The following is a 26,306-nucleotide window of genomic DNA, read 5'->3' as shown; positions in this document are numbered from 1 at the left end:
TTGAAAAATAAGAGCCACCCTAATATGTAGTTTTTTTTTGGGTTTTCTTTATGTTTTTCTCTGGTAAGATAGTATTTTCAAAATATATTTTTTTCTTTTTTACTTTGCAGATGATTTTTTACCGACTTAGTTCAAATGAATTTTTCGGCAATAAAAAAATTTAAATCTGTTTAAACGCAAAATTATGAAAAAAAAATTACTTTTTAATTTTTTTCGCATTGAACCACCATTTCAAAAAATTCGAAAAAAATTCTGAGCGTACAAAAGTATGAAAGAAATTTTTTGACAAAATTTGGTGTGTGAAACTTTTCAGAAAAGCATTGAAAAAAATATTTAAATTTTATTTCCGTATGCAAAAAACGGCTTTTCGTTTAAAAATTATGACTACAATGATTTCCATGTATTTTTTTAAGCACTTTTATTATACTTGGCCTGATTATCACGGAGTAATCTGAGGCCTGGTTTTGCTTATATTTCAGCAGCTAGATCACTTAGAAACTTCTGGATTTCTCTAAATGAGTTGCTTAATCTTAAGGTACAACTTAACGCTGAAAAAAATAAAATTCTGAAATAAAATTATTATTTCGGTTATGATGGATTTCTCGGTTAAATGTTTAAATATAAAACCTATGGTTACAAATTTTGTTGCCTTGCAACAGTAATGTTGAAAGCAATCATAATGAAAATTTTGAATCAAGACTTCTCTGAAGCAAGGATGAAATTAGCAAGCATAAACCCTAAAGAGGAACAAGGATTACATTTTAGTGCTAACTGCTTAAAGTTTTAGACACGTATATAGTTTTTTACCTTTAAGTACCGAGCATTTATATGAAAAAATAAGGTGAAGTTTCATGATGGTAAAATTATTCTATTTCTGAAATACATTTACACTAAAAAGAATAAAATAACAGAATAAAAAAAAACAAAAAAACTACTAAGCACTTTTCATAACACACTCAAAAGGACAAAATAACCTTTTTGGGTCGGAAAGGACAATTTAAGCATTCCTGTAGTTTTTGAAAATTCCAAGAAAATGACACCACAAACGAAGAAAAGTGCGGTTCTAGTCATTTGAAATCAAACTTTCCCAATAAGAAAATGTGCATATTTGAACACTCAAAGTTATGATTGAAAGCTAGATAATGATAAGAAATTCTCTTCATGACTTGAGCCGCACTTTTCTTCGTTTGTGGTGTCATTTTCCTGGCATTTTCGAAAACTACAGGAAGGCTTAAATTGTCCTTTCTGACCCAGAAAGGTTATTTTGTCCTTTTGAGTGCGTTATGAAAAGTGCTTGGTATTTTTCAAAAATTCTGTTATTTTATTTCCTAAGAATAAGGGAAAAAATTACCATTCTTTAATTTTGAATTTTACTATAAAAAAAAGTTAAAATCGAAAAAACTGGGTTTTTTGAAAAACTCGAAGGTTGTTTGAGATAAAAAGCTGAAAATTTGGCTAAATTATTTGTATTCGACACCAAAATGATCCCCCATGTGCAAGTCGAAAAAGCCGTAAGGGCAGATTTAACATAGAAACCCGGCTACGGCCATTGTACATTAAAAAATTTCATCAAACACATACAGGAGGAGGGGCGGTCCGCCTTGGAGGGGGAGAGGCACCCAAAGTGTATTTAAGAGTTTCAGTTGTTATTCATTTTCAATTTTTTTTTACGTTACATTTACGCTATCAAATTTCATCGTTTGACAGAAAATGAGTTCATAATTTAAATTTGTATTTTAATACAAATTATTGTTGCATCACATAAATAGACAAAAATTCTGAAAATTATATGAACTTTATGTTTATATTAAAACTACCAGCTGCCGACAAAAAAGGAAAATAAAATTTTACTCGTAAATCCAAAATCTCTTTGTAATGTATAACACTTTTCTGAATAATTGAACATTGATTCTGAGTCATCAAAATTATGATCTGAAATTGCTTTTACCGTCTTCTCTTTAGCTCTCCAATTTACATTAAACTAGCACTTAATGTAAAATTTTGTACTTTCCCGTTATGGTTACGTTACCTGAATTGGCGACTTGATCTTTCTACCTTGGCGAATATAGAAAACAATTTTTGCATCGCTGCCCTGTTCGTTCATCTTTTTCTGATTTTACATTTTAATGGAACTTTTAATGTTTAATTAATGACTCGATATTTTTATTTGGAGGATTATTTAACATTTCTATGGAGCTTGTAATGCAATTTTACATAGATGGTGAACTATCTTAATCGAACTTTTCGAATTATTTGATGATTTCTTTTTTTCTTTGGTGGATTATTTTTCCTTTTCATGGAACTTTTAGTCAAAATCTTGTTTTGGGTAAAAGTTCATTAAAAAACAATATAACGTATGATATATGGCTAAACAAGAATTTTTTATGCAACTTTGATCAGATATGGTGCCAATGTACAAATTGAAAATTTATCGCCAAGATTTAAAATGCGCCAAGTAACGTACCTATAACGGGAAAGTTTCTGAAATTTTGTATAGAATCCACTTCTTGTGTTTGAGCATGCGAATATTTTTATGTATTCTATAAAATTCGGTTTCTTAAAAAGCTGAATCGTATGAAATGAAGGAAAAACTTTATTAATTGCTAGAATGCAGCCAATATCATGGATGTTTTGAACTCTAATTTGCCCACATGATGTAACAGAAGTAACATTTGTACAGTATGACACAACAGAACAAGCATATACATACACTCATAAATGCATAAAAATATGGAAAATAAATGCTTTTATACAGGGTAAGAGTAACTTCGTTTCTAATTTATTTTCATTGCAGTTGCACCATGGGGAAATAAACGTTTTCAGTACAGTTGATAGTAAATTAAAATAATGTGGAATATATTAACTCTTTTAGTATGGAGCACTACTTTTTCTTTGATTACTGCAGTGGTTCTGCTGTCTGATCTTTCCTTTTTCTTTCCTGCAAATGGAAATAAAACGTCAATAAATAAATTGATTTTTTTAAAAAATAAATAGCAGTTTTTTTTTACAATATCATGTAATAAAGGGAATTCTGCACATGAATAAGATGTTCAACTTGCGTAAATCAAAAAATCGTCAATGACTCGCTGCAACCAGTTTTTTGAAGCTTAAACGGAGCCTCTTCACCATTGTAAAAATGATCAATATATATAGCAACTGAGTTCTAGGCCTATTGTTATTGTTATTCCTTGACGTTTTGCCATTTTCAGAGGTTTGTCATTCATTTTAGAGCACAGCAATTTTCGGCATTTTCCTTTGATGCAAATCCTATGGGCGAGCACAATAATTAGTGATATAGCTCAAAAAGTTGAACATTGAGTTAAGTTGCTTAGCAAGTATGACATTCAGCAAAATCTGGTTCTGTAAACGGACATGTTTTGAACCCATACTGTTGTGGAGTCGCAACACCAGTTTTCACAGTGTCTTGTTGGCAACCATGGGGGATAGACAACCCATATGGGGAGGGGGAAATGGCTCAAGCCTCCCCCCCCCCAGAAATTAAAAATTCCTTACTTTTAGTACTTTTTTCTTTGCAAAAATAGAAAAACATTTCTTCTGCTGCCATTAATGAATAAGTTATTAAAAATGTCAAATTTTAATAACTCTAAACTGTACTGAAATCGGTTTCCAAGAGGAAAATATCTTGCTAAAGCATGGGGAAAATATCTAAGCCCACCCTTAAAATTTTGCATATGGGCGCCCATGTTGAGAACTTAGGATTTGTGGGTTCTACGTCACGCCCGTACCCTACCTTCAGCTCTTATCATTTTCCAGTCGTCTGGGCCGGTCGAAAAGAGTCATTTTAAATATTTTACACAAAGATGAAGTTGAGACACAATTTGAGGAAGGAAAAATCTCCGAAAAACAGTTTTTTTTTTAAAATTCTAAATTAATATCCCAACAGTTTCTAAATTTCGCATAGTGCACTCTGTTACAGCTATTTCGCAAGTAAAATAAGCAATTACATTGAATCTAGTAATATTTTAAAGTAGACTAAGTAGTATAACTTCCCTGCTCATTTAGCTACTTTAATCCTACAGTCGACAAACATGGAAAGTCTAATTCTTTTTTTTCTGATAAATAACTTTTTAATGTCCACTATGTTGCATATGTATTAATGATTTAAAAAAAGTATTTTTCTTGGAATTGTGGAGAGAAGAACTGTTTTAGAATCTTTTTAATTTGTTTATGCTTGTTTTGTAATTGCAGTTTTTCTTAAATATTAGAAAGATTTTTTAAAGTCTTGTTTCATTCTGGTTACACGAAGTGATCAAAATATTTTTAAACCCTTCATAAATTACATCTGTAGCAGTGAGAAGCACATGAATGTAAGTAGACTGTTTAACGTTTTCAGCAAAACGCGTTTACAGTTCAGATTCTAGGTAGGCTTTCATTGAATTTTTTTTCTAAATCTTGCTGTATGGCAACACCTATCAGAGCCATTAGTACTGTCTCCTGCCCCATAACAGAGAAGGGGTTTTCCTAACATTTGCACTGGTTATCGCGAAAGTTTTAGTTTTGGCACTTACATCCCTTTTGCTTCTCACTGCCTTATATGTACAAGCCATTGATACTTTATTATTTACAAATAAATGGAGAATGAACGCAAAACATATTTATGAATAGCTGGCGGAAATTATTTAAACTGATAAACAAAATTCAACAGTATCGGACATTATTGAGCAATCACGATTGCTTATTGCTTTCATTTGACTGTTTTGATGTGCTATCATTTTATTTTTCCTTCAGCACCCTCTAAAGCATCACCGTCGACCGGCTCCGCACAATGCTGCTCCTCTAGCGAAAGCCATCTCCAGGTTGTGTCAGTATCCTACCCTTACACGCATACATACACGCACGTACAAACAAACACATACACACACATACATACACCTATACACATACACAAACACACGCATACATACAGACACCTACACATACACACACAACTACCCACACACTCAAGCATGCACACAGACACAAAAACATATGCCTACACACACATACACACCACCTCTACCACAAACACTCATACACACAACTACCCACACACTCATATCTACGCACAGACACAAACACACACGCCTATACACATACACACTCGTGATTGCGAAAAACATAATTTGAATTCCAGATGTCAAAATTCAATTAATTTTTAATTTTTGTTTTATTTTCTTCAGAATGACCCATATACATTCAGAGAAAGAGAGTAAATAGAAAATTATGTTTCAGTGATTCCCATTTCGTAAATATGTTCTAAACAGTTTCGTACATTATCACGAATGTCATTCTATACATATTTTTTTAAACTTCTTGTATCATTTTTCTGCTTGCATAGCACACAAAAAACTCCCTTGTTCTTAACTAAGATTTCTTTCAGCGTTTTTTATCTTTTCTTTTGAGCTTTCTCCTACAATTTCTGTTTTCGCAGTCGCAGTTATTGACATTTTTCTTGTCGAAGCATCGAGTTCTATTAGATGCCGAGCCCCATTAACAAATACCGCAGGAAAGTTTTCTGGCGTCATAGCCGCGATCGCACTGATTCTTCTAGTCTGCTAGTATTTTCTTTTTGAGCCTATGATTTAAATGCAAAAACTCACTTTTTATGAAGTCCTTTTACACATAAATGAGAAACAACTCATTTTTAAAAATTTGATGAACAAGAATGTTTTTTTTTTCTTTCTGAACTAATGTTCCGACGATTTTATTGTAAAAAGAATGCTTTTAAACATTTTTATATGTTTATCTTCTTTATACAAGTAAATGAGTAAATAAACCCAAATAAAACTTGAATTATTAATCAGGTGATTATTTCATGTTCTTTTATGCAAATGAACTCCGCTTAGAAGCTGCTAAATGCGCAGTATTAATCTGAAAAAGTGGGTCCACACAAAGTAGAGTACAAGTAGACGATTCAGAATTACTCAAGATTGAAGGGTCAGAAATTCTTCCACCATGCAGTAAAGGGCGGCTTACAACAGTTGAGAAGTATGGAAATTAACAAAAGTTTACCCTTTAAGTATCAAATGCATAAAATCCGTTTGCTTCAATAGGTTCATGGTCTTTCTATAAAACATTACAATGCTAAGGAACAAGCCTTTTCAATTCAACAAAACAAACTTTTTCTTATGTGGTTTCCTTTTATCATCGCAAGCTCAAGATTTTTTCTGCATCGAAAAAATTGGTTTCTTGTAACCCTAAAACATATTCATGCAACAAAGATTCCACTTTTGCTTCAATAACGCTGGTTTCATCATCAAAAATATCTTTTTCATTGCATCCCCTGTTGTATTTGAAAACTTTTGTATTATTTAATACCCCGTTGAACGCTCTTTACAACACGAAGAATGCGTTTCTGAATTTGCAATGCTGTATGAGTCCGAATCGTCTTGGAGTCGTCTACCTAACAATCCTCTTCTTAGTGATTGCTCTCCCTTTAAAGAAATGGATTTGCTCACACAAGGCTATAGCTCAACTTCTCAGAGCTGAACAGTATCGCCACTTAAAGTTCTGCTCATGTTTTCAGATTCACTCTGTATGTTCCTGTAATATTTTTTTCGAAAAACTCCAGCAATATTTAAGCATGCATCATTGATGTTTTTGACAAAAAGGTTTTATTCTAATTACGAACTAAAACTAGTCAGAGAATCAACTGGCGTGAAAAGATTAACTTAATTAACTAATAATAACAATTGAAATTCAGATAATAAATCCCCTAAAACTGATTCGCAATTTCAGACCTCAAACTTTAAATTTTATTTACTCGCCAATGGCCGGTAGACAATTTCAGTTTAGTAGCCACTTTTTTTTTCATCAATAACCACTTGATCCACGAATTTTTGTAAAAGGAAAACAAAGGCATATGAGAAATAATTCAGCGTTATGCATATGAATGTTCCTAAAAAATGGAGTAATGGAAATGAAAGAATTAATATTGCTTTAACCATTATTTTTTATGGGGGGGGGGACACGTATATTATATGCTTTTCTTATTCGAGTCATATGGAATACCGTATAAGAACTTGAGATCATTTTTACATCACTAAGTGCTACGAAATAGAAATGACATGCTGAAAAAAATCAACGAGGCAATAATTAGCTTGACCTTAAGGGTGGTTTTTAGAAAATACCCGTTTTGAGTACTTTATTTAGTGCTTAAATTATGAAGATCTTTAGTAGAACACGAGGCAAATGGCGAGTGATTGTTTTCAAGTTTAGTAATTTTGCTTAGTGGCTACTGACCTGCCCAAAGCTTGAATGAGCTCTTCCACGGCTCCCGGGGGGTGGTTCTCCCCCTCATCCTCAGGGTTGATCTTCGTCTTCGGGACCGCTGCTCCTCTTACCAATGTTCTCCAGTAGTTGGGCGTTGGCTACGATCTGCTGTTGATTCTCATGGATCCTCCTCCTGGCTAAGTCCAGCATGAGACGTTGTCGTAGAATCTCCAAAGGATTTACCACGGAAAGAGTGGGACCTTTTCGGCGTTTTATTGGCCTGGAGGGCAGAATTGACAGAGGACTCTGGCAGAGATGAAAAATAACTCAATGTTTAGTTGATTCAATGATGCAGAGGGTGTTTCAAAGAGGATTCCCCAGATTTGAAATGACTTAACAGCAAAATAGTGAAAGACAGAAGTGTGAAACAAGTGGTATGTTGGGCAGACCGGTCTGAAATTTACATGCAATATACCGACAGTCCGGTTATTGTTTTACACCGGTTTCCAAAAATAGTTAAAAGATCGGAAATTATAGAACGCTGCAGTCAAAAATGTCTTGTAAATACTGTATGAAAATTTGCATAGTGAACAGAAGTTAAGTTATATTATAAGTTGATTCTGTTTAACAACGCTTTACTTAACGAAGGTCTCTATTTAATTAAAAGAAAATTAAAAAGCTCTATTTCTTATTAGAGGATAGGGTAATTGGATGCTCGTGTACCCTTGAACGAGATTCTTGGGTATTGCAAATATGAATTTTCACTTTTAATTAGTTGAATTTGCAATGAAGTTGCAGCCATCTGAGAGTTATTTGCAGCGTTTTACAGTAAAACTTTAACTGATAAATCTTTAAACAAATTTGCTTTTTAACAAGCTAGAAAATTTACGAAGTTAAGAAACCCTATTCGAGGAACAGGACATCGACGTAAGAAAAACGTTTCGACCGTAACGATTTGAATTTCATCACACAAGACAGTACGATTGAAAAAGGGCAAAAGTCTGGTTGGTGATAAAAATATTTTTTACAGGTACTATTCTAATATATTAAGCAGGACAAACAGTAGCGTAACTAGGGGTTGGCAGGAGTGGCTCTCGCCAGGGGCGTAGCAGCCAAAGGGGCGGCATTTCGATGGACAAAAAAAAAACAGTTTTTTTTTTGAAAAATTGATCAGTAAGTAGAAAAATGCTTTCATAAATAAGAATTTAATAAAATCGCAAAAAAAGAGCTAGAGGGGAAAATGAAACAATCTTTAATTCTGAAAAAAAAAAGAGAATTTTACCCGTGGCATGAAAATCTGTTTCGATTAATTGAGTTAACTGAAGACTTATACACACAATTTGAATGCCAGGGAGCGGTGGTGGTGGACATTGCATGCCGATTGATTCCATTTTTTTTTTCGGGGAGGGGGGGGGTGACATTTTGTCGTGTATAGTTTTTCTTGGGCTAAGTATTTATTCTCATTATAACAAATAATGTAAGGATAAAAATCCTTGTTTGAACAAAATATTGGGAGGTCTTAATTAACGATATATAGTACTTTTATTTTGCCTGTATGTAAATGGTCGTGTTTTTTAATCAACTTCAGATTAGCAATGCTTTTTGTATTTGCTTTGCTTTCCTAATTATATTAGAATGTTTTATATGCGTTGATTTTTTCTTTCTTTCTTTTAGTAAGTGTGTAAATTATGTCCATTGTACATCCAGTTGTTCAACCATTCTATTATATGTTAAAGCTGGTTTATAGAAAAATATACATAAATACATTGCTATAAACGAAACTGAAAAATGTTCATCCTTGTCCTAATTTGGTTTAAGAATGTACATTATTTATATTTATTAACGAATTGCAAATATTATTGGTTTTGTTGAATTTATGTGAAATGTGGGGGAGAACTAAAATGTTAGGGATGGGGGAAAATTCTTAATTTGCCGAATGAAATCCCAATTTTACCAAATGATAAAATTCGAGCATATACAGGTATACATACATAACATCTACTGCGAAGGAAAATTAGGCATAATTGAAAACGATTAAAAGAAGAAAAGAAGGATATTACAGTTGCAACTGTCTCCTAATTTTTCGAATCAATTAGTCAGATGTAACCCCCCCCCCCACCCAAATTCTTTGAGGAGGTCACAGTGATCTCCGGTGGCAACCCTGGGGGGGGGGGGCAATTTTTTAAGTTCTCCAAGGGCGCCAGACCCCGTAGGTACGCTACTGAGGACAAATCATAAAGAGTTAGGAGGAAAACTTTTTTTTTTTTTTTTTTTGACTTTTTCAAAAATTTTGTCTTTTGCACTCTACTTAAAAACGTTTTTTTATAGTCCCTTGAAACTGGTTAAACAGAGAACTAGTTGTATTTGTATCGATATGCCAATCTTTAATTTTTATACGCTTTACAGCAGTAACATGACGCAACCAAAGTGTTAAGTTTGATGTTACTCGTTTTGTACATTGAACGAGTGAACCTTAAATATTGAACGAGTGACTTCGAACTTAACTCATCTTTCGTTTGCCTCATGTTACTGCCTGTGAATGATTGCTATACAAAAACCATTACAATGTAATTTAACCTCTGTTCGCTGAGCACACTTTCATACACAATTTAAAAGACACTTGTGACTGCAGTGCTTTGTAATGTGTAATTCTGGAATTATTTTTGAAGACCGGTGTATAAAAAACCCCAGACCTGTTTGTCCAACGTACCATTTGTTTTCACCTTCCTACCTCTGCCATGCAGTTATGTCATTTCAATGTTGAAGAGTCCTTTCTGAAACACCCTGTGTTTATCGGACCTGTTGTAACAAAGCCCGTAAAATGCATGAAATATTGAACGGCCTCCACATTTGCTCCTGTGATTGTTGATAGCTGCTTGTAACCTAAGAAAATCTATCCCGCAGCAATCCCTGCTCATTTTCAAATTTTAGCATAAGCTGTGTTGTTGCATTTGATCGCAGACATTTAATAACTATTAATTATTCTCTTAATTTTCTCTCGCATAGCTGTGATTACTTCGTTTCAAATTTTAAGTATTTGGTATGGATTCAGAAAAGGGAATTAGAGCAGAGGCAGCAGATGACATTGATGGGAACTCTAAAAGTTTTTTTGCTTACGCTAATTCTGGGAAAGCTCGAAACAGTCAAATAGAGCCATTGGTTGATGAGTATGGAAATTTAATCCAAAACGATAGGGATATTGCAAATGTTCTAAATAACTCCCCCCCCCCCACACACAGTGTGTTTAACACGATAACTGTATCTCAACAGTTGACACTAACAAAACACAAGCTATTATACAGCTTGAGGATTTTGTATTTTCCAGGGAGGAGGTTCTATTTTATTTGAAAAAGATTAAAGCAACTAAAGCTCCGGAACCAGATAATATTTATCCAAAAATTTTAGTTGAATGTGCAGATGAGTTAATGGATGTTATTTTAAATATTTTCAATTCTTCTTATAAATCGGGGGCAGTGTCAGAGGACTGGAAGCTGACTAACGTAACGCCACTTTTCAAGAAGAGTTCTAAAGGTAATGCTGGGAATTATAGACCTGTAAGTCTGACTTCCGTGATTTGTAAGATTTTCGAAGCTTTGATCAAAATTAAGATCATGAATTTCTTAGAGACTAATAGCCTGTTGACTAGTTTGCAGTGTGGGGTCAGGAAAGATAAATCCTATGCTACTAATTTATTGCCTTTCTACGGCAAAGGTTACCTCAGCTTTAGAAAACAAAAAAAATGTGTGGATGTTGTTTATATTGATTTTCAAAAAGCTTTTGACAAGGTACCGCATGTTGCTCTTTTCAGCAAACTAGCTGACATAGGAATAGGAGGAAAAACTTTACTTTGGGTTAGAAATTAACTCACTGGTAGGAAGTAAAGAAATTAACTCACTGGTAAGAAGTAAAGAGTAGTTGTGAGAGGAAATCATTCTAAATGGAGTGATGTTTTGAACGAGGTTCCTCAGGGAGTTTTAAGGCCTCTTTTGTTTATTATCTTTATGAATGATATAAATGATAATATTTCTGGAAGCATGAATTGTTTCACTGATGATGTAAAAGTTATGGGGATTGTCGAAAATGAAGAACAAGTAAAACAGCTTCAAGAGGATTTAGATCATATTACTAAGTGGGCGGATAAATGGGGTATGGCAGTTAATGCTATATACTTAGGTCATGGAAATAAGCGTACGAATTATCGTTTACAGAGTTCAGTCATTAGTCAGGCAGAAAATGTTATGGATCTGGGTATCTTAATAAATCAGGTCTTCAAGGTTAGTGAACAGTGCAGCATTGCAAGTAACAAAGTCAACAAACTGCTTGGGTTTATCAATAGATCTATTTCAAACAAATCTAAAAAGGTCCCTCTGCCTTTATATATGAGTTTAGTAAGACCTCATTTGGAGTATGCTGTTCAGTTTTAGTCGCCTTATCTGAAGAAAGATATTTCTGTATTGGAAAGGGTTCAAAGAAGGGTAACTAGACTAATAAGGGGACTTTCAGATTTAGATTATGATATCAAATTGAAATAGGCTTAATATGTATAGCCTGGAGTAAAGGGGAGTCAGAGGGGACATGATTCAGTTATTTAAATTTATCAAAATGAAAGAAGTTAATGGATTAAATTTTTGCACGGAAAACAGGACGAGGAGTCATTGTTTTACGCTATTTAAATCTCAGGCTAACTTGGAAATCAGGAAAAACTACTACTTTAGTAGGGTCGTGGGCACTTGGAACAGCTTAGCGGAAGAGGCGGTAATGAGCAAGGGGGAGAATAGCTTTAAGAGGGCCATTGATCTTCATTGAGGACTAATTAATTGACTCGGACCAGCCTAACTGGGCCCAGAGCCTGTTGCTGATCGTCACATTTGTATTTGTATTTCCAATACAATGATTACCCAAATGAAGTTTTTACTTTGGAACATTTTTGTCACTTTCATCACTTTGTATTTCTCCGAGTATTATCTGTTGAGAAAAATGCTACTAAAGTTCTCTGTTACTTGCATCTGCTGGTAAAATTTTATACTAATCGCACTAAATTTTCAAGGTACAAACTACTCAACCTGCTGGGGAAAAATAAATTTGAATTTGTTTTGACAAATTTTGCAAAATTATTTGAGTTACTATATATTTTTGGATAGTTTTAGGATGAAAAGACATTATAGGCGGAAGTTAACCTTGCTATGATGGCCTGGCAAAAGTAGCGCATTTCATTATCTTAAAGTTCGAAAGATTGTAAATTTTTTAGAAATCTTTGAAGTTCTTGACAGAATTTTAAATTTTTTTGTTATAAAATACTGTTTAATTTCTGATGAATTTGAACATGAAATCCAAGGTTGTGATTGTTTATGCATTTCATATTCAACAGAATTAAAATAGTCATGTAACTGATTGACCAATCACAAAGACAATAGAAGCCTCTACGTCAGACTGTAGTTGGAGTAAGATAAAAAAAAAAATTCTTTATTGCTCAAAAAAGAAAAAAAAAAAAGGAAGAAGAAGAAAAGATCCTGATATTAACAAATTCAACTGAAAGTTGTACAGTTTTAAAATCAATCACACACTTTCTAAAATATCTTGTATCTAGTATCTTATATAAATATATTTGATAGCTTACAGATTACATCTATAAATATTCAGTTTACATTATATAAACTCTAGTTACAACCTGTTACACAGCTCAATAGGAAAGAAAGAATGAAAACAACAAACTGTACTTTCTAACTTGTTTATATGTTTGATGCAAAATCTTGCAATCACAGTGCCTTTGGAGCATTAGAGGTTAATAACTAAACGCGAAGTACAAAGAAACGTTTTCACGAAACCGTTTATTCAACGGAAGAATGAAAATTTTTCTTTTTCTTCCCCACTATTCCAAAGGTATTATTTCATCAATTTCCTTGCAGAAACCAAGTTTTATAAACAACTTTGGTTTAAAAATCATTACTCATTCTTTACAGTTACATCATCTTCAGAAACTTTCAGGAATTTCAAAAACTTGTCTTAAAAAGTTTCTCGAAGAGGTATTATGTATACTGTTTCAAACGACAACAGAATATCTTGAAACTATGAAAGTTCCACCTAAAGTTTCATCTAATGAAAACAGTTATCCTGCAAAACAAGGATTCTTCAAGTTTATCTTAAACTGAAAAATCTCAATATTAGCAAGCAAATAGTAAGTACTTAAAAAAAAAAAAAAAACCCAACTCTCAGCTGATCCATGAAGAAGTGATTTTAGTCCCCGGAACGCAAATTTCAGTTTGAAGAGTTATGTCAACATGTATTACTTTTCAATTGTAGCAGGAGCAGAGCGTAAAACTTTCTACGATAATTGAAAATGAGTCGGATTTCTTTGTTTGTATGTATTTAATTTCCTGCTCATACAAATTAAAGAATGTTTACTCAACTCTTCTCGACCAAAAGTGTAAAAGAAATAAGAAAATTTGGAACACTTTCAAACGTCACAAATGCGGAAAATTGTTATTTCCGGATGGCGTTAGTAAAGATAGGTAATTAAAACGGTAAAATTTAATTTCAATACATCAGAGGAAATAGTCATGCAAGGGAGAATTTTTTGAAATTTAATTTACACGCTTGTTGATTTTTCAATAGACTTAAAACGCAATATGTGATTGAAAAATATTTTGGCTTCCAGTAGATTAACGTTGTATGTAAAGTGCCATGATTTAATATTAATGCTCAATATTTCTTTTAATTCAAGATTATTCTAAACTATGTATTTAAGTTAAAAAGAAAAAAGTCTTTTCCATTTACTAACATCTAAATAGTGCTTCGGTCAAGCTATTAGTTGGAGCAAAGAGTGCCAATATGAATCCAACTAGTAAATGTAGACAGATTTTTTTAAATTAAAAAAAAAATATCTTAACCACTTTTAATAAATTGACTGTATAGATTTTAATTTCGTTCAACAATGCAAAATGATGGGTACGTGTAGATCTTCGTATAACGGGAGGTTAACTTGTGTCTGTTAAGTACAATTATAACTCTTCAAACTTTGCTCCCTCCCCCAATAAAACGTAGTACCGTATTAAAATTATAATGAGACACGATGAAAAACGGCTGCACTAAAAAGTAAAATTAATTAGTTAATAGTATTAATAGTGCAGCCATTGGCGAACTAGGTAACTAAAAGCAGTAAAATAATGTAAATATTTTCAAAGATGTATAAAAAAGGTGTTAAAATAAAGCACTTAAATGCTATGAGAGCAAAAAATTTAAGCATTTAGATTTTCATAAAAAATATTTGAAAATTTGCCATTTTTTACCTTTTTTTCCCAAACTTTGCAGCCAATGCACGATCTGAAGATATAAATATTGCTTTTTAAAATTATTTTTCCCATGTTTAGGATGACCAAGCACAACTTTTTTTTTTTTTTTGCTATTAGAAGTTGCTTTTCGAAAATTTCCTTTTCTCGGCCACCCCTACTGATAACTTGATCCCATCTCACTTGAGTTACTCTATAAAATGAATCTAGCTTAGCTGTTAATGCAGACTTGTCCTTGAGAAGTGTGGGAAGCTTCCTGCATAACCAATCTGATGAAAATTCTAATAGACAAAATGTTACAGAGAAGTTAAAAGCGGTGTTCAGATTAAAAATAAAATTGATTAGCAAAAAAAGCGACTTTTTTTACTTAATAAAATATTGCTACTATTAAAATTTTGAACTCAAAACCTAATATTTTTAAAAATCAAAAACAAGATTTTACCACCATTCTTTCATTAACTTCAACGATATGGCCTTTTATTTGATGTAAGACCACTTTACTCCACCAGATTAAGTTGAGACATACTTATTAACATGTTACCCTTAAACACTTAGGAATAAATTATGCCAAAATCTCATTAAATATGTCACATTTCACCTCATTTAATGAAACTATGAATGATTCGAGATTACTCAGAGGTCACTTCTCTGTATTCTCATTCAACCCTTTTTTGAATTTCAAAGCTAGGAAATAAACTAAATATATAGCTCAACTTGGTTTAGATGTTCATAACTAATGTTTTAGGTTAAACGGTATTGTCCGTTTTTCACGAGAAGGCACTTCGCCACGCCCTCTCGAACACAGAGTTCCATTTTAGGCGGGGGGGGGGGGGAATCGGTAAGCATTCCACGCGCTTCTAAAGGAGGCACCCAGACAACTTTAACTCGGGCGTGCATTTTAATGCGCAAAAAAATCTTAGTGTCCTTTACATCATTTGTCTCACTCATCTGTTGTCATTTAAGTTATTTTTACATTTTAAAACCTGCTGCTTTTACAACAAAATGCTATGATCCGAAAATACCTTCAGTCGAAAACAACGAAATAGAAACATCGGATACAACGTGACGAAGGAGAAGTCAAGTGTCTTCTTGTGAAAAACGGACAATACTTCCTATGTTATGGTTACTGTAGAAGTTAACGGGCGGGAAATTCCACGATAGTAGACGTATCAACTGTTTGCACAAAATATCCTACAAAACCTCCAAACGTGTTAGATCCTTGTTTGATTTGAAGAATTTTATGACGAACATGTACACTATTTCTCTATAATGCAAATAAATTTTGAAGATTTCCAAATTAAAGTCGTGGTCCATCTATGAATCTATCTACGGCATTGCTACTCCTGGTGAACGCCAGAAAACTGAGCATCGACCAGGTATCGATCGACTCATAATTTTTGTAATTTTTCAGGCTACGTGTTTGGCTAGGTTGTACGACTTTAATTGACGGAGATATTGATTAAAAACCAAAACCTTTTTTCTTTCTCCGCAATTGGGAATTTTAGTTTTCCTTTCGACTTTTTCGCTCCGTAGCCGAGACTTTTCAAGGTCATATAGCCTCTTCACCTGTTCGAAGCAATGCGGAAGCAGGCACATGGCCTGTATCGCAACAGAAGTGCAAGAACTAAGGCCCACTTTTTAAAATGATGACTGCCTTATCCTTTCTTTTGAGGGAAAGTTAGTGGCGAGCGCAGATCTTGGAATGGTTCCAGCGATAGTGGGTTACGTTAGAAGCATGCCGCTCTGAAAATTAATGTACTGCTCATTAATTATTGTATCACCGCAGGCGGCAAGAAGGGAGCGAAGCCCCGGAGGTACACCGCCGAAGGTAGTGTTGTACACCAACCCTCTATAGGCGGAATATACGAATCACCAAAAGCAACTAGTACATAAATAATATTTTTGGCTCAGTAACGGCTGTTTCTCGTAAGATACGTTTGTTACTGAACCAAAAACATTGATTAAATGGACGTGTTCAAAATGTAATAGTATTATACAGAAGTAAAGTTAATGTTCTTCGTAAAGTTCATGCAATAAAACAAGGATCTGAGTTTAAGTTTTCTGGCACGTTTGGAACTTTCGCAAGGAGGGTATTTTGTGCCACAATTAATATGTCTAACTAAAATGGAACTCGCAGATGTAAAATTAGATTCTACCAAACTTCTTAGTGGCTAAAATTCTGTTAATATAAAAACCTCATTTGCATCCGAAAATCGTTTACAGTAGTAATAGCATTTTGAAGATCAAAGAAAACATATTCATGGCGTATACACTTTCGACTGCCTGCGTAATAAAAGCAATTTCATGCAGAAGCAACTTCGGGGGATTACCATTCACTTTGATCTAGATCAATGATGGGAAACCGATTTTAATGCAAAATATTTTTTTTTTCCTGTAGTCTCTACACACCTAAGTTTTTCATCTAGGAAACTAGACTTTGCTTTTCCAAGTAATTTATTTCCAAGTGTTTGAAGTAGCGGATCTTTTCATCTGAACTTAACTCTTGACTCAAAGTTTCTGATTTCGACTTTTATTACATCAATAGTTTTCTTTAAAAAATCCTGAATGTTTTATTCAGAGTGCAATTTCAGCAGTTTTGGTCCTCCGCTGAAAGGGAATTGAAGGATTTATACGATTTATAGCGATGCCCTCGTGCCAAAGAACAATGGACGTGGATGATCGGTGAAACATTTTGAACTGAAATGAAAACAGTAATTCATTGAATAAAAGCGTAAAGCTGGGATTTAAAACTGTCAAACTTACGCATTATCATATTTCGTGTTAAAAATATAGCCCAGTGGTTTACAAACTTTTATCCCTGCTCCCCCTATTTTAATAAAGAGTTTATTCTAACCCCTTCAGTTTTTTTAATAATCCAATTTCATAAATGCCGTCCTGAAGTTACAATTGATTTAATGGGTAAGAAAAATAATGTTCAAAATAAAGTTATGTATTTTAACATTAAATTTTGTTTTCAAAATTAACTGTAGTTTAAAAAACTAACCAGCTTCAACTATTCCAACTAGCATCAGTTTCAAATTTTGATTGTAATCTTGTATTGATCATATAAGGTGGTCTGATGGGAGAAGAGGGGGGGGGGGGGGTCATGAGCTCAAATCAATGTTTAAAGGGGGCCGCAGAACCTAAAAGGTTGAGAACACCTGCCATAACATGTTTTCCCCAAAACGGCAAACTTGTAAAAATTCCGTTGATTTATACAAATTTTTAAAATTTTCCGTATGTAACTCTAAAAGGAAAGGGGTAGGGGAGGGGTGGCATGAATAATTCTAATTGAATGAGGAATATATGTAAGGGCAAATAATATGAATGGGCCTGAAATTTCTGTGCATGCTCCTGGGCACCTAACAGATTGAAAAAAAAAAAAAAAACTGGTGTAGCTGGTCGGATAGAAAAACACTGATTAGATTAAAAAATTCCAATAAACACTTTCCAGTAAGTTATTATTAGCTACCAGTTTGTTTGGCACTTTTGGCTTCCTTAAGAGGTTTTCCACCTCCAGCTCAGTCACTTCCTATATCGAGCTGATGAATGCTAATAAGCACGAAAATGCAGTCATCGGCTGGATTGACTGAGCTGGCGGTGTATTTCATGTATTCACCCAATAAACACTGTTTAGACAGTATATTAGCCTTTCTACCATTTATCCTGTAAGTTACAACTTAGAGAATATGTAAAAGAAAAAAAATATAATGTGAAATCATTGTCAGGAGATTAAAAGTAACATGCACACGATGTGGGGTACAATGCAAATTGTGCTAAGAAACTTCAAGGGGAGAATTAATGGAATTTTTTATTTCAGCATCTGTTATGATTGTCTATTCTTGAAGTTTGAATTTATTTGATTTGACTTTTGAAATATTTAATTCATGAATACGTTCTTACGCGTTTTGTTTGCAAAATCTGTAAAATATTTAACAAATCATAATTACTTGAAAGATAAAACGCTATCCAAAAAAAAAGAAAGAAAAATAATTATAAAAACAAACACAATTTTAAAAAAAGGTGATTAAAAAAGCTAATGTAATCAGAGCGTAATTTTTTTTCTTTCTTCCCTTCGTTTTTTTTTAATTTTTTTTAAATAGTAGTTCCATTATTTGAGGGGGAAAAGTCCTTGAAGTAAACTTCTTACATTGTTAAAATGTTTAATTATTATGTTTCAGTTACATTAGTACTATTATTTGCTTCTATATAAAAGCATGCTTTAAAATAATTTTACCATGTTTAAACGGGTATCTATAAAGTTTTTACTTAAAAATGAATGAAATATTAAGTATTGAAAACAGAAGCTGAGTATTTTAAGTTAATGGGGAGTTCATCTGAACCATTATTTGCTATAAAAATTTCAAATTGAGTAACATATACTAGACGTACATCGCACAAAATAAGAGTAAAATTGTAGCACAGCTGATTCCAAAATAGCTAAAATTAATCTAATAAGTTTCTTAATTTTTAACACTATTTGAAGCTTGTTTGAATTTTAAAAAATCACATTCATCGCGTTAAATCCATATTTACCTAAGTCACAAATACACAAGTCATCCATAGTAGTGTATTAAAAGAGAGGCATGCCATATTTAGAGAAACTCAGAAGATAATCCCATTAAGATCGCGATAGTCAAAAACCTGAAGGAATAACGTGCTGGAAGAACATCACTAACAAGATGGTTGGATGGTATCGAGACAGACTTAAAAGGCTAAAAATCAAAAAATGGAGAAGGTGTTCGAAGGTACGCGCTGTTGAGGCAGCCAAGACCTGTAAGAAGCTGTCATGCATGTAAATACAAATTCAAAAGTAACGACCAGGAATAGGTTCTGAGCCCAGCTAAGCTGATCCTCAGTGAAGGTCACTCTTAAAGCTATCTACCCTCTTGATCGTTACAGCTTCTTCCGATTAGTTGTTCCATGTACCCAAAGGTGGTAGTATTTTTGTCTAATTTCCAGAGCAGCCTGAAATTTGAGCAGCTTAAAAAAATTATCTCTTGTCATGCCCTCCATGGAATAGTTTGCTCATTACATCCTTCATTTTTGTAAATTTAAATAACTAAAAAATGTCCCTTCTGACTCTCCTTTGCTCAAGACTACCCTTACATATCAAGCCATTCAAGATTGATATCATAACCTAAATTTAAAAGATCCATTACTACCCTATAGTAACCATTCTTTGAACCTTCTCTAACAAAGATGAATATACATACCTCGTCAGACGAAGAAGAGAAGTCATTTTCGTCCTGAAGCCGAATGTGATCGGAAGTCTGTCCGAGGCTGGATCCGAAAATATCCGAATCTATCTTTGGGAAGGATGCACTGTCTTCGTCATCCTTCGGATGTCCTCGTCGGAAGATCTGCCGGTCCAAAGAGTGGGTATTGAGGGGATAGGCGGCCATCATCTGGTATCCATTGCAGCCGGAATCTTGCATGAGGACCATAACAATGAGCATCATTGCACTTATGACGTACGTGTGAAACGACATGCTGCGAGGATTTATGGGTATCCTGTAAGGAAAGAACTCAATTGAATAATGGGAATTCTCATCATAACCATGGCAACAAACAATACACTACTTAAGACGCGAAAAAGTTCAAAGGCGCAGTCTATGCCACAAACCCCCTCCCTCCCATTTTACAACAAGGTCGTGTATTAAAATTAGCACAATGATATGCTATATCAAGTTCACACTTTTTCAGAATTGTAGTCTTGAAAACGTAATTGTAGCACATCCTCTTAATAATTTACTGATAGGGATCGGAACTTCGTGCAGTAAGTTTTATAAGTCCCAAAAGCTAAATTTTAGACGATCTTATATGATATAAGATGTGTTTAGAAGTAAGTTACCGCCCCTAAGCCAAGGCTAAAGCAGAAGTACATGCATTACACCAGACTTCCCGGTTATCACAGCTAGAGACTGCAATTTCTTTCTTATTAGAACTCATCAGTCTAGCATAGTGAATAACCGAGTCGGAGGCAGATGTCATCTCATTGAAGCTGAGAGTGTCAACAAACTGGTAGATAAAGTGAATTTATTTCACTAGCGAGCGTCCGCAGCATGGTGCGGTTCGACTAGTGAATTGAAGGCAAAGCTTGCTAGACTGAAGAATTCTAATAAAAACGAAACTGCAGTCTCTAGCTGTATTACCCGGGCTGTCTGGTGCATTGCATGTAATTCTGCCTTAGCCCTGGCTTAGGGGCGGTAACTTGCTGCTAAATACCCAAGCCTTGCCTTCAATTCACGATTCGAACCGCACCATGCTACGCACGGTCGCTGGTGAGATACATTTACTTTATCTACCAGTTTGTTAACACGCTCAGCTTCAATGAGAAGACATGTGCCTCCGGCTCAGTTTTTCAATATGCCAGACTGAAGAGTTCCAATAAGAACGAAACTGCAGTCTCTAGCTGTGATAACCGGGCTGTATGGTGTGTTGCAGATATTAGATGTGGTTCTGGGGCTCTCCCATAGAAATTTTTTGAAATTTAAGTTTAAAAAAAAAAGCAATTATATTACACCATTGATAACCTTTGGATAAGGAATGGGGTTCAGTACACTCCTCAAAAGTGTTTTAGAAATGGAAATCCCCGGCCCTCTTTACAAATAAAAAAAAGAATTTGAGACGATCTTTTTATAAAATTAGGGGGCGGAAGATTGGGAACGAATTATCTGATATCAATCGCACACCTCTTTGAATGTTTTCTGGATCCCACCTTGGAAAGAAGAGTTCACCATTAAACTCATACAACCAAAACAATGAAACTTTGAGTGGAAGAAAATTTCCTGAAACATGAATACATAGAATTCCGACCTGTTTAATAAATTGTTCGATGATGATCGGTAAAATATTTGTTAAGATAAACGTTTTAATGTATATGCTGCACGCTTATTGTTTACTGTAAAATTGCTTAAGGTACTTAATCTAAAACAAGTACTACGCAAGAGAAATGGAAGAGATTGTGTTTTTATTGTAACGCGACCAACAAAAGAGCGTTTAGCATTAATTCATTTGGAAATAATTTGCTTTCGTCGAAATACAGGTAGAGATATCTTCCTACTCAGAAACACCCACATATTTCAAATATGACGTGGAAGAATCGGTTATGAAGAGATAAGAAGAATACAAAACGTGAATTCCAAAGCTCGATTGTTTGACAGGAATATTTTCTAGGAAAAATTCTTGCTCTGATAGTCATCTTTGTGCACGTAACTAAACTAAGTTTCTTTACTGTAATTGTTTGCAGAAAATGTTGTGCATAGTTGTAAAAAGAAACTCGTAGCTTTGATCATTCTCCGGAAAGTATTGTTTCAATAAAAATCCGAAATAAAAGGCAAAATAGCAGAAGTTGACAACGCATCATATAGTATTGTGGCAATTGAAATAATGGAAATAATGTGTGGGATTGTACAACTTAATAAGTCGCATCAATAAGCAGTGATTACCTTGAGAATAGTATATTTTGCTTCATGAAAATTGCGCTAGATTGCTGGGTTTAACCAAGCAACTATCTGTAATGTTAACATACTCTATATGAAAAGCGAAAACTATCTCAGCAATGATTAAGTATTGTAAGAAAACTGTTAAATTGATTCCAAGGGGACTTTCATGCATTATAATGCAGGACATTACTGAGGACGAAAATTAGGGTGGTTCGAAGAAAAATCGATTTTTTATTTCGGAATCGCGTTACCTCCCAAAATTTGTAGTTTGATATCCTCAATTGGAGAAGAAAAAAAAACCCTCAGTTGACATCTTTAGTTCACGCATGAGGAAAAAGTAAAATATGCTAAAAATTGAACTACTTTTTTTTTCAGTTTTTATAGTGCAACAACCATAAGTTATCAGTATATAGTGTAATTTGAACAATAGGGTGCGTCTTATTTTTGAAGATGTTATTTTTTCATGAGGCACCCTCTCATTTTGTTCCTTTGGATGAAAAAAAAATTCACATATCATAAAAATAAAAATTGAATGAAGTTTAGAGGTTGCTACCATCATTGCTGCAAAATTCGAAATCAATTTTTTTTTTTTTTTTTTTTTTTTTTGCATCGATTATTACAATATTTATTTATGTTATCTTTTGGTCATCAATTTTAATTAGTAATAAATTAGATTGTTACTGACTTTGAAATTATTTCATATTTTATTAAATCACGTTAATTAACTGTAGCTACAGTCAACTCTCAAACTCTTAACTAACTGTTGGTTAGCAACTCAAAGAAACACAAGTTGTCAGTTAAGAACTCAAAAAGAAAATTAAAAGAGTTCTATTTCAATAATCAAAAACAAAATTATTGGAATCCATCATTAGATTATTTGCTTGACCTTGCTCTTGCTGATGATACTTTACGCAAGATTTCACTTCCAGGCGAGAAATTATTTCTAACTGAAAGAAAACTAGGAGGACAAGGTGAAATTGGTAACAAATAAATCCCTATTTAAAAAGGCAACAGAACTTGCGTGAAAAGAAGAAAGTTCCGAAGAAAGAAAATTAAGAATCTGAATCAACTGTAGCGGAAGTATTTTTTTTTTTTTTTTAGCCTCTGTTGTAACTGAATGTACTTTGACTGATTCTGAAGAACAAGAATTTGCAATAAAATTTATCTAGATTTGACCTTTTGTTGTTGAATAGCATTTGCACTTACAAGAAAGAAACTGTTGCTTCAAGTAATTTTATTTGACATCTACGTGTCATTTCTAAAGAGACAAACTGTCTCTTTCAACCAAACCAAGACCAAATTGGTCTCTTCCTTAAAGAAACCGAAAAAACCACTCCTCCAATGAAGCACTGAACAGCAGATGTTATAGAACTAAAACCAAAGGAAAAAAAATAGAGGATTTCATTACTGACATTCAGATTTTTCACCATAAAGGTCTTTTCATCAAGTTTTTTTGAAGAGATATTTTTAAATAGTTTGGATGATAAGTAGCAATGGGAAAAAGGCTTGTATATTTCACATTACTAGAAGCAAAGTGGAAAAAATTGCAATTATGGTGAATGCAAAAGACTGAAATTGTAAACCGATGATATGAATGGCGTAGTGGAACTTTATCATGATTTTTGTTTACATTATTACACAGCATAGCAACCATGAAATGCTTATTATTTTTTGTATGTATAGGAAATAAGTATTTGGGTTATGTTGCTACCTTAACCAACCCAATTTCATGTTGATGTCAAATATTGCAATAGAAAATTGGGAATATATTTTTACTCTATTTTTTCACAATGAAAGTAATTTTAATCGCTGGTAGCAACCTCTAAATTTTGTTCAAATTCTATGAAACTTTTAAGTGGGTGTTTTTTCATCAAATGGATGTAATTAAAGGGTTGCCCCATAAGAAATTCAAAATTTTTTCAAAAAGTGCATTATAAGACGCACCCTATTGAACAACCAAAAAATGTTTTATAGCTTTTACGTAAGATCTTTAGTTTGCGCATAAGAATTGAATTGGGCTAAAATCACTTAAAATTTGAAATAACGTATCGCGACTAAATATCTTATGTAAAAGCTGTATTTTTTGTGTTCAAACTATGCTATATATTGATACTTTATGGTTGTTGCACTATAAAAATTATTATTATTTTTAATTTTTGAAAAATTTAATTTTTAACATTTTTTTTTCAAACTTTCAGCCTTATGCGCGAACTGAAGAAGTTAACTCGGAATTTTTAAAAATATTTTTCCCCAATTGAGGATATCAAACTACAACGTTTCAGAGGTAACGCGATTCCGAAATAAACGAGCTGATATGTGCATCAGTAATGTTCTTAAAATTAGAATAAATAAAAAACAAAATCGAATTTATGAAAAATCGCTTCGAGGTGCACACCCCAATGCTACAAACTAATTCCGAGCTAGATTTCATGAAAATCGGCTGAACAGTCTAGGAGCTATCCACGTCACAGACATCCAGACAAAGATCCAGACTTTCAGCTTTATTATTAGTAAAGAAAAGATAATAAATGATAAGCCTCCACTTTTTTTGATGATATTCATTACTGGATCATGGCTGCAGCTTCAACTGTGCTTCTAACGTCCCTTTTGGAAAAGTTCTGCTCTTATTACATGTTTCAGGAGAGTTTATGTACGTGTTTGTTGATTTGAGAACGTGAATGTTTGTTCAAGATGCCAGAAAATGTTACATGATCAATACACGTGTGATTCTATGGCTCTAAGATTTAATCGAAAACATTGAATTTAATTTTGTGAATCAAGTGAACAATATATCCGATATGTCCACCAATCGTGTTTTCGCAGACTGCGTCGGACACAGTGTTAACGAACGCATTACTTTTCGTATTACTCTCAGAGGAAATGATAAATGGAATGATGGAATGAATAAAAGCAAAAATTCACCGCATTCATGAGCTCAAAAAAAAAAAAAAAAAAACACCGAGAAATATTTATTCTCTGCCGCAACTCCAGCTCCGAAATCCTCCCCACATAGGGTCTTTAGTCTCAGTGCAGGTAGTGATTGAAATACCGGTATACCGAATATCGGTATTTCGAGCAATTTTGCAATTTCGTTATACCGGTATTTGTTCAGGTAAAATACCGGTATTTTCGGCATTGCTGAAAATAATAAATAGTTTCAAATAAAGAATTTTCAATTTTACTTATTAAATATCTACTTATTTTTTAAATGTACTTAAAATGTGTTTTAAATGTAAAACTCTTTCCATAATACAGAACAAAAATCAACATATTGACGTAAGTATTTGGCTTCAAAAGCAAGAGTTAATAAACATACATTAAACAAAAGTAGCGGAAAGATTGTAAAATGATATCGTCATTACTAGATGGTGAGATGAATCGTATTTTCGTGCACTTTAGTGCACCATGTATTTATTTCTTCCATTTCCCTGATCATTCACTTTACTTTTTGTGAAAATTAATTTCGAGTGTAATTTTTGAATGTACTTGTCCAATAAACAGTTTATTCCAACCATCAATTTCAGTAATAGGTAAAGGGTGTTTTTTTAAAGGTATAGAACTTTAAGTCGGGAACACTGTTTGATCTTAGGGTCATTTTGATAGTTTTCACTTGTTTTGTGTTTAGTTCGGTTTGCCATTTCATCATGAATAGACAACAGGACGGTGCAACACGTCACACAGCGCGGTGTCACAATTGATTTATTGAAAGAAACTTTCGGTGAACGAATAATTTCGCTTAATGGACCCGTGAATTGGCCTGCGAGATCATGCGATTTAACTACGCTGGACTATTTTTTGTGGGACTGTGTGAAGTCTCAGGTCTACACCGATAAGCCACAGACAATTGACGCCTTGGACAAGAACATTCGCCACATATCACTCACATACGGCCCCCATTGCTGCAAAAAGTGATCGAAAATTGGACTTCCCGATTAGAGTTCTCCAAGCCAGCCGAAGTGGCCATATACTAGAAATCACATTTAAATAAAAATGGCAAAGAATCATCTTTCAAATAAAACCAAATTCATTTCGATTTATATCATTTAACGGTGTTTTATTTGAACCTAAAGTTCTATACTTCTTAAAAAAAACACCCTTTACTTTATGATTTCTTCTTTAATTATTTGTCTCAACCAGTGGTTGGAAAAACTACATTTTTTTTTGTAGCGAACTACAACTACAACTACTTTATGAAAAATGTAGTTAACTACAACTACAACTATTTTTTTTTTAAAAATGTAGCAACTACAAACTACTTTTGAAATTTAGTCGCTACTTCGCTACTTTAAAAAAAAAAAAATAAATAAAAACATACACATACACACCGTTTGAGGATTGAACGAAAAGAATTCAAAACGTG

General features: G+C 33.5%; 1 protein-coding gene across 1 annotated transcript in view; it reads right to left on the bottom strand.

The window, feature by feature from the left end:
- Positions 1-7,241: 7,241 nt before the first annotated feature.
- LOC129222300 (uncharacterized) overlaps positions 7,242-26,306 on the bottom strand; it is a 208,246-nt gene continuing 189,181 nt past the window's right edge. Inside the window, exons 2-3 of the mRNA XM_054856787.1 lie at positions 19,715-20,012; positions 7,242-7,518 (exon numbers count right to left, since the gene is read on the bottom strand). Of these exons, the coding sequence (XP_054712762.1) occupies positions 7,303-7,518; positions 19,715-19,990 (492 nt within the window). The 5' untranslated portion in view covers positions 19,991-20,012 and the 3' untranslated portion in view covers positions 7,242-7,302. The remainder of the gene's footprint in view (positions 7,519-19,714; positions 20,013-26,306) is intronic.

The sequence above is a fragment of the Uloborus diversus genome, chromosome 5 (genome assembly GCF_026930045.1).
Source record: "Uloborus diversus isolate 005 chromosome 5, Udiv.v.3.1, whole genome shotgun sequence".
Classification (NCBI taxonomy): Eukaryota; Metazoa; Arthropoda; class Arachnida; order Araneae; family Uloboridae; genus Uloborus; species Uloborus diversus.
This window is presented reverse-complemented; position numbering and strand designations above follow the sequence as displayed.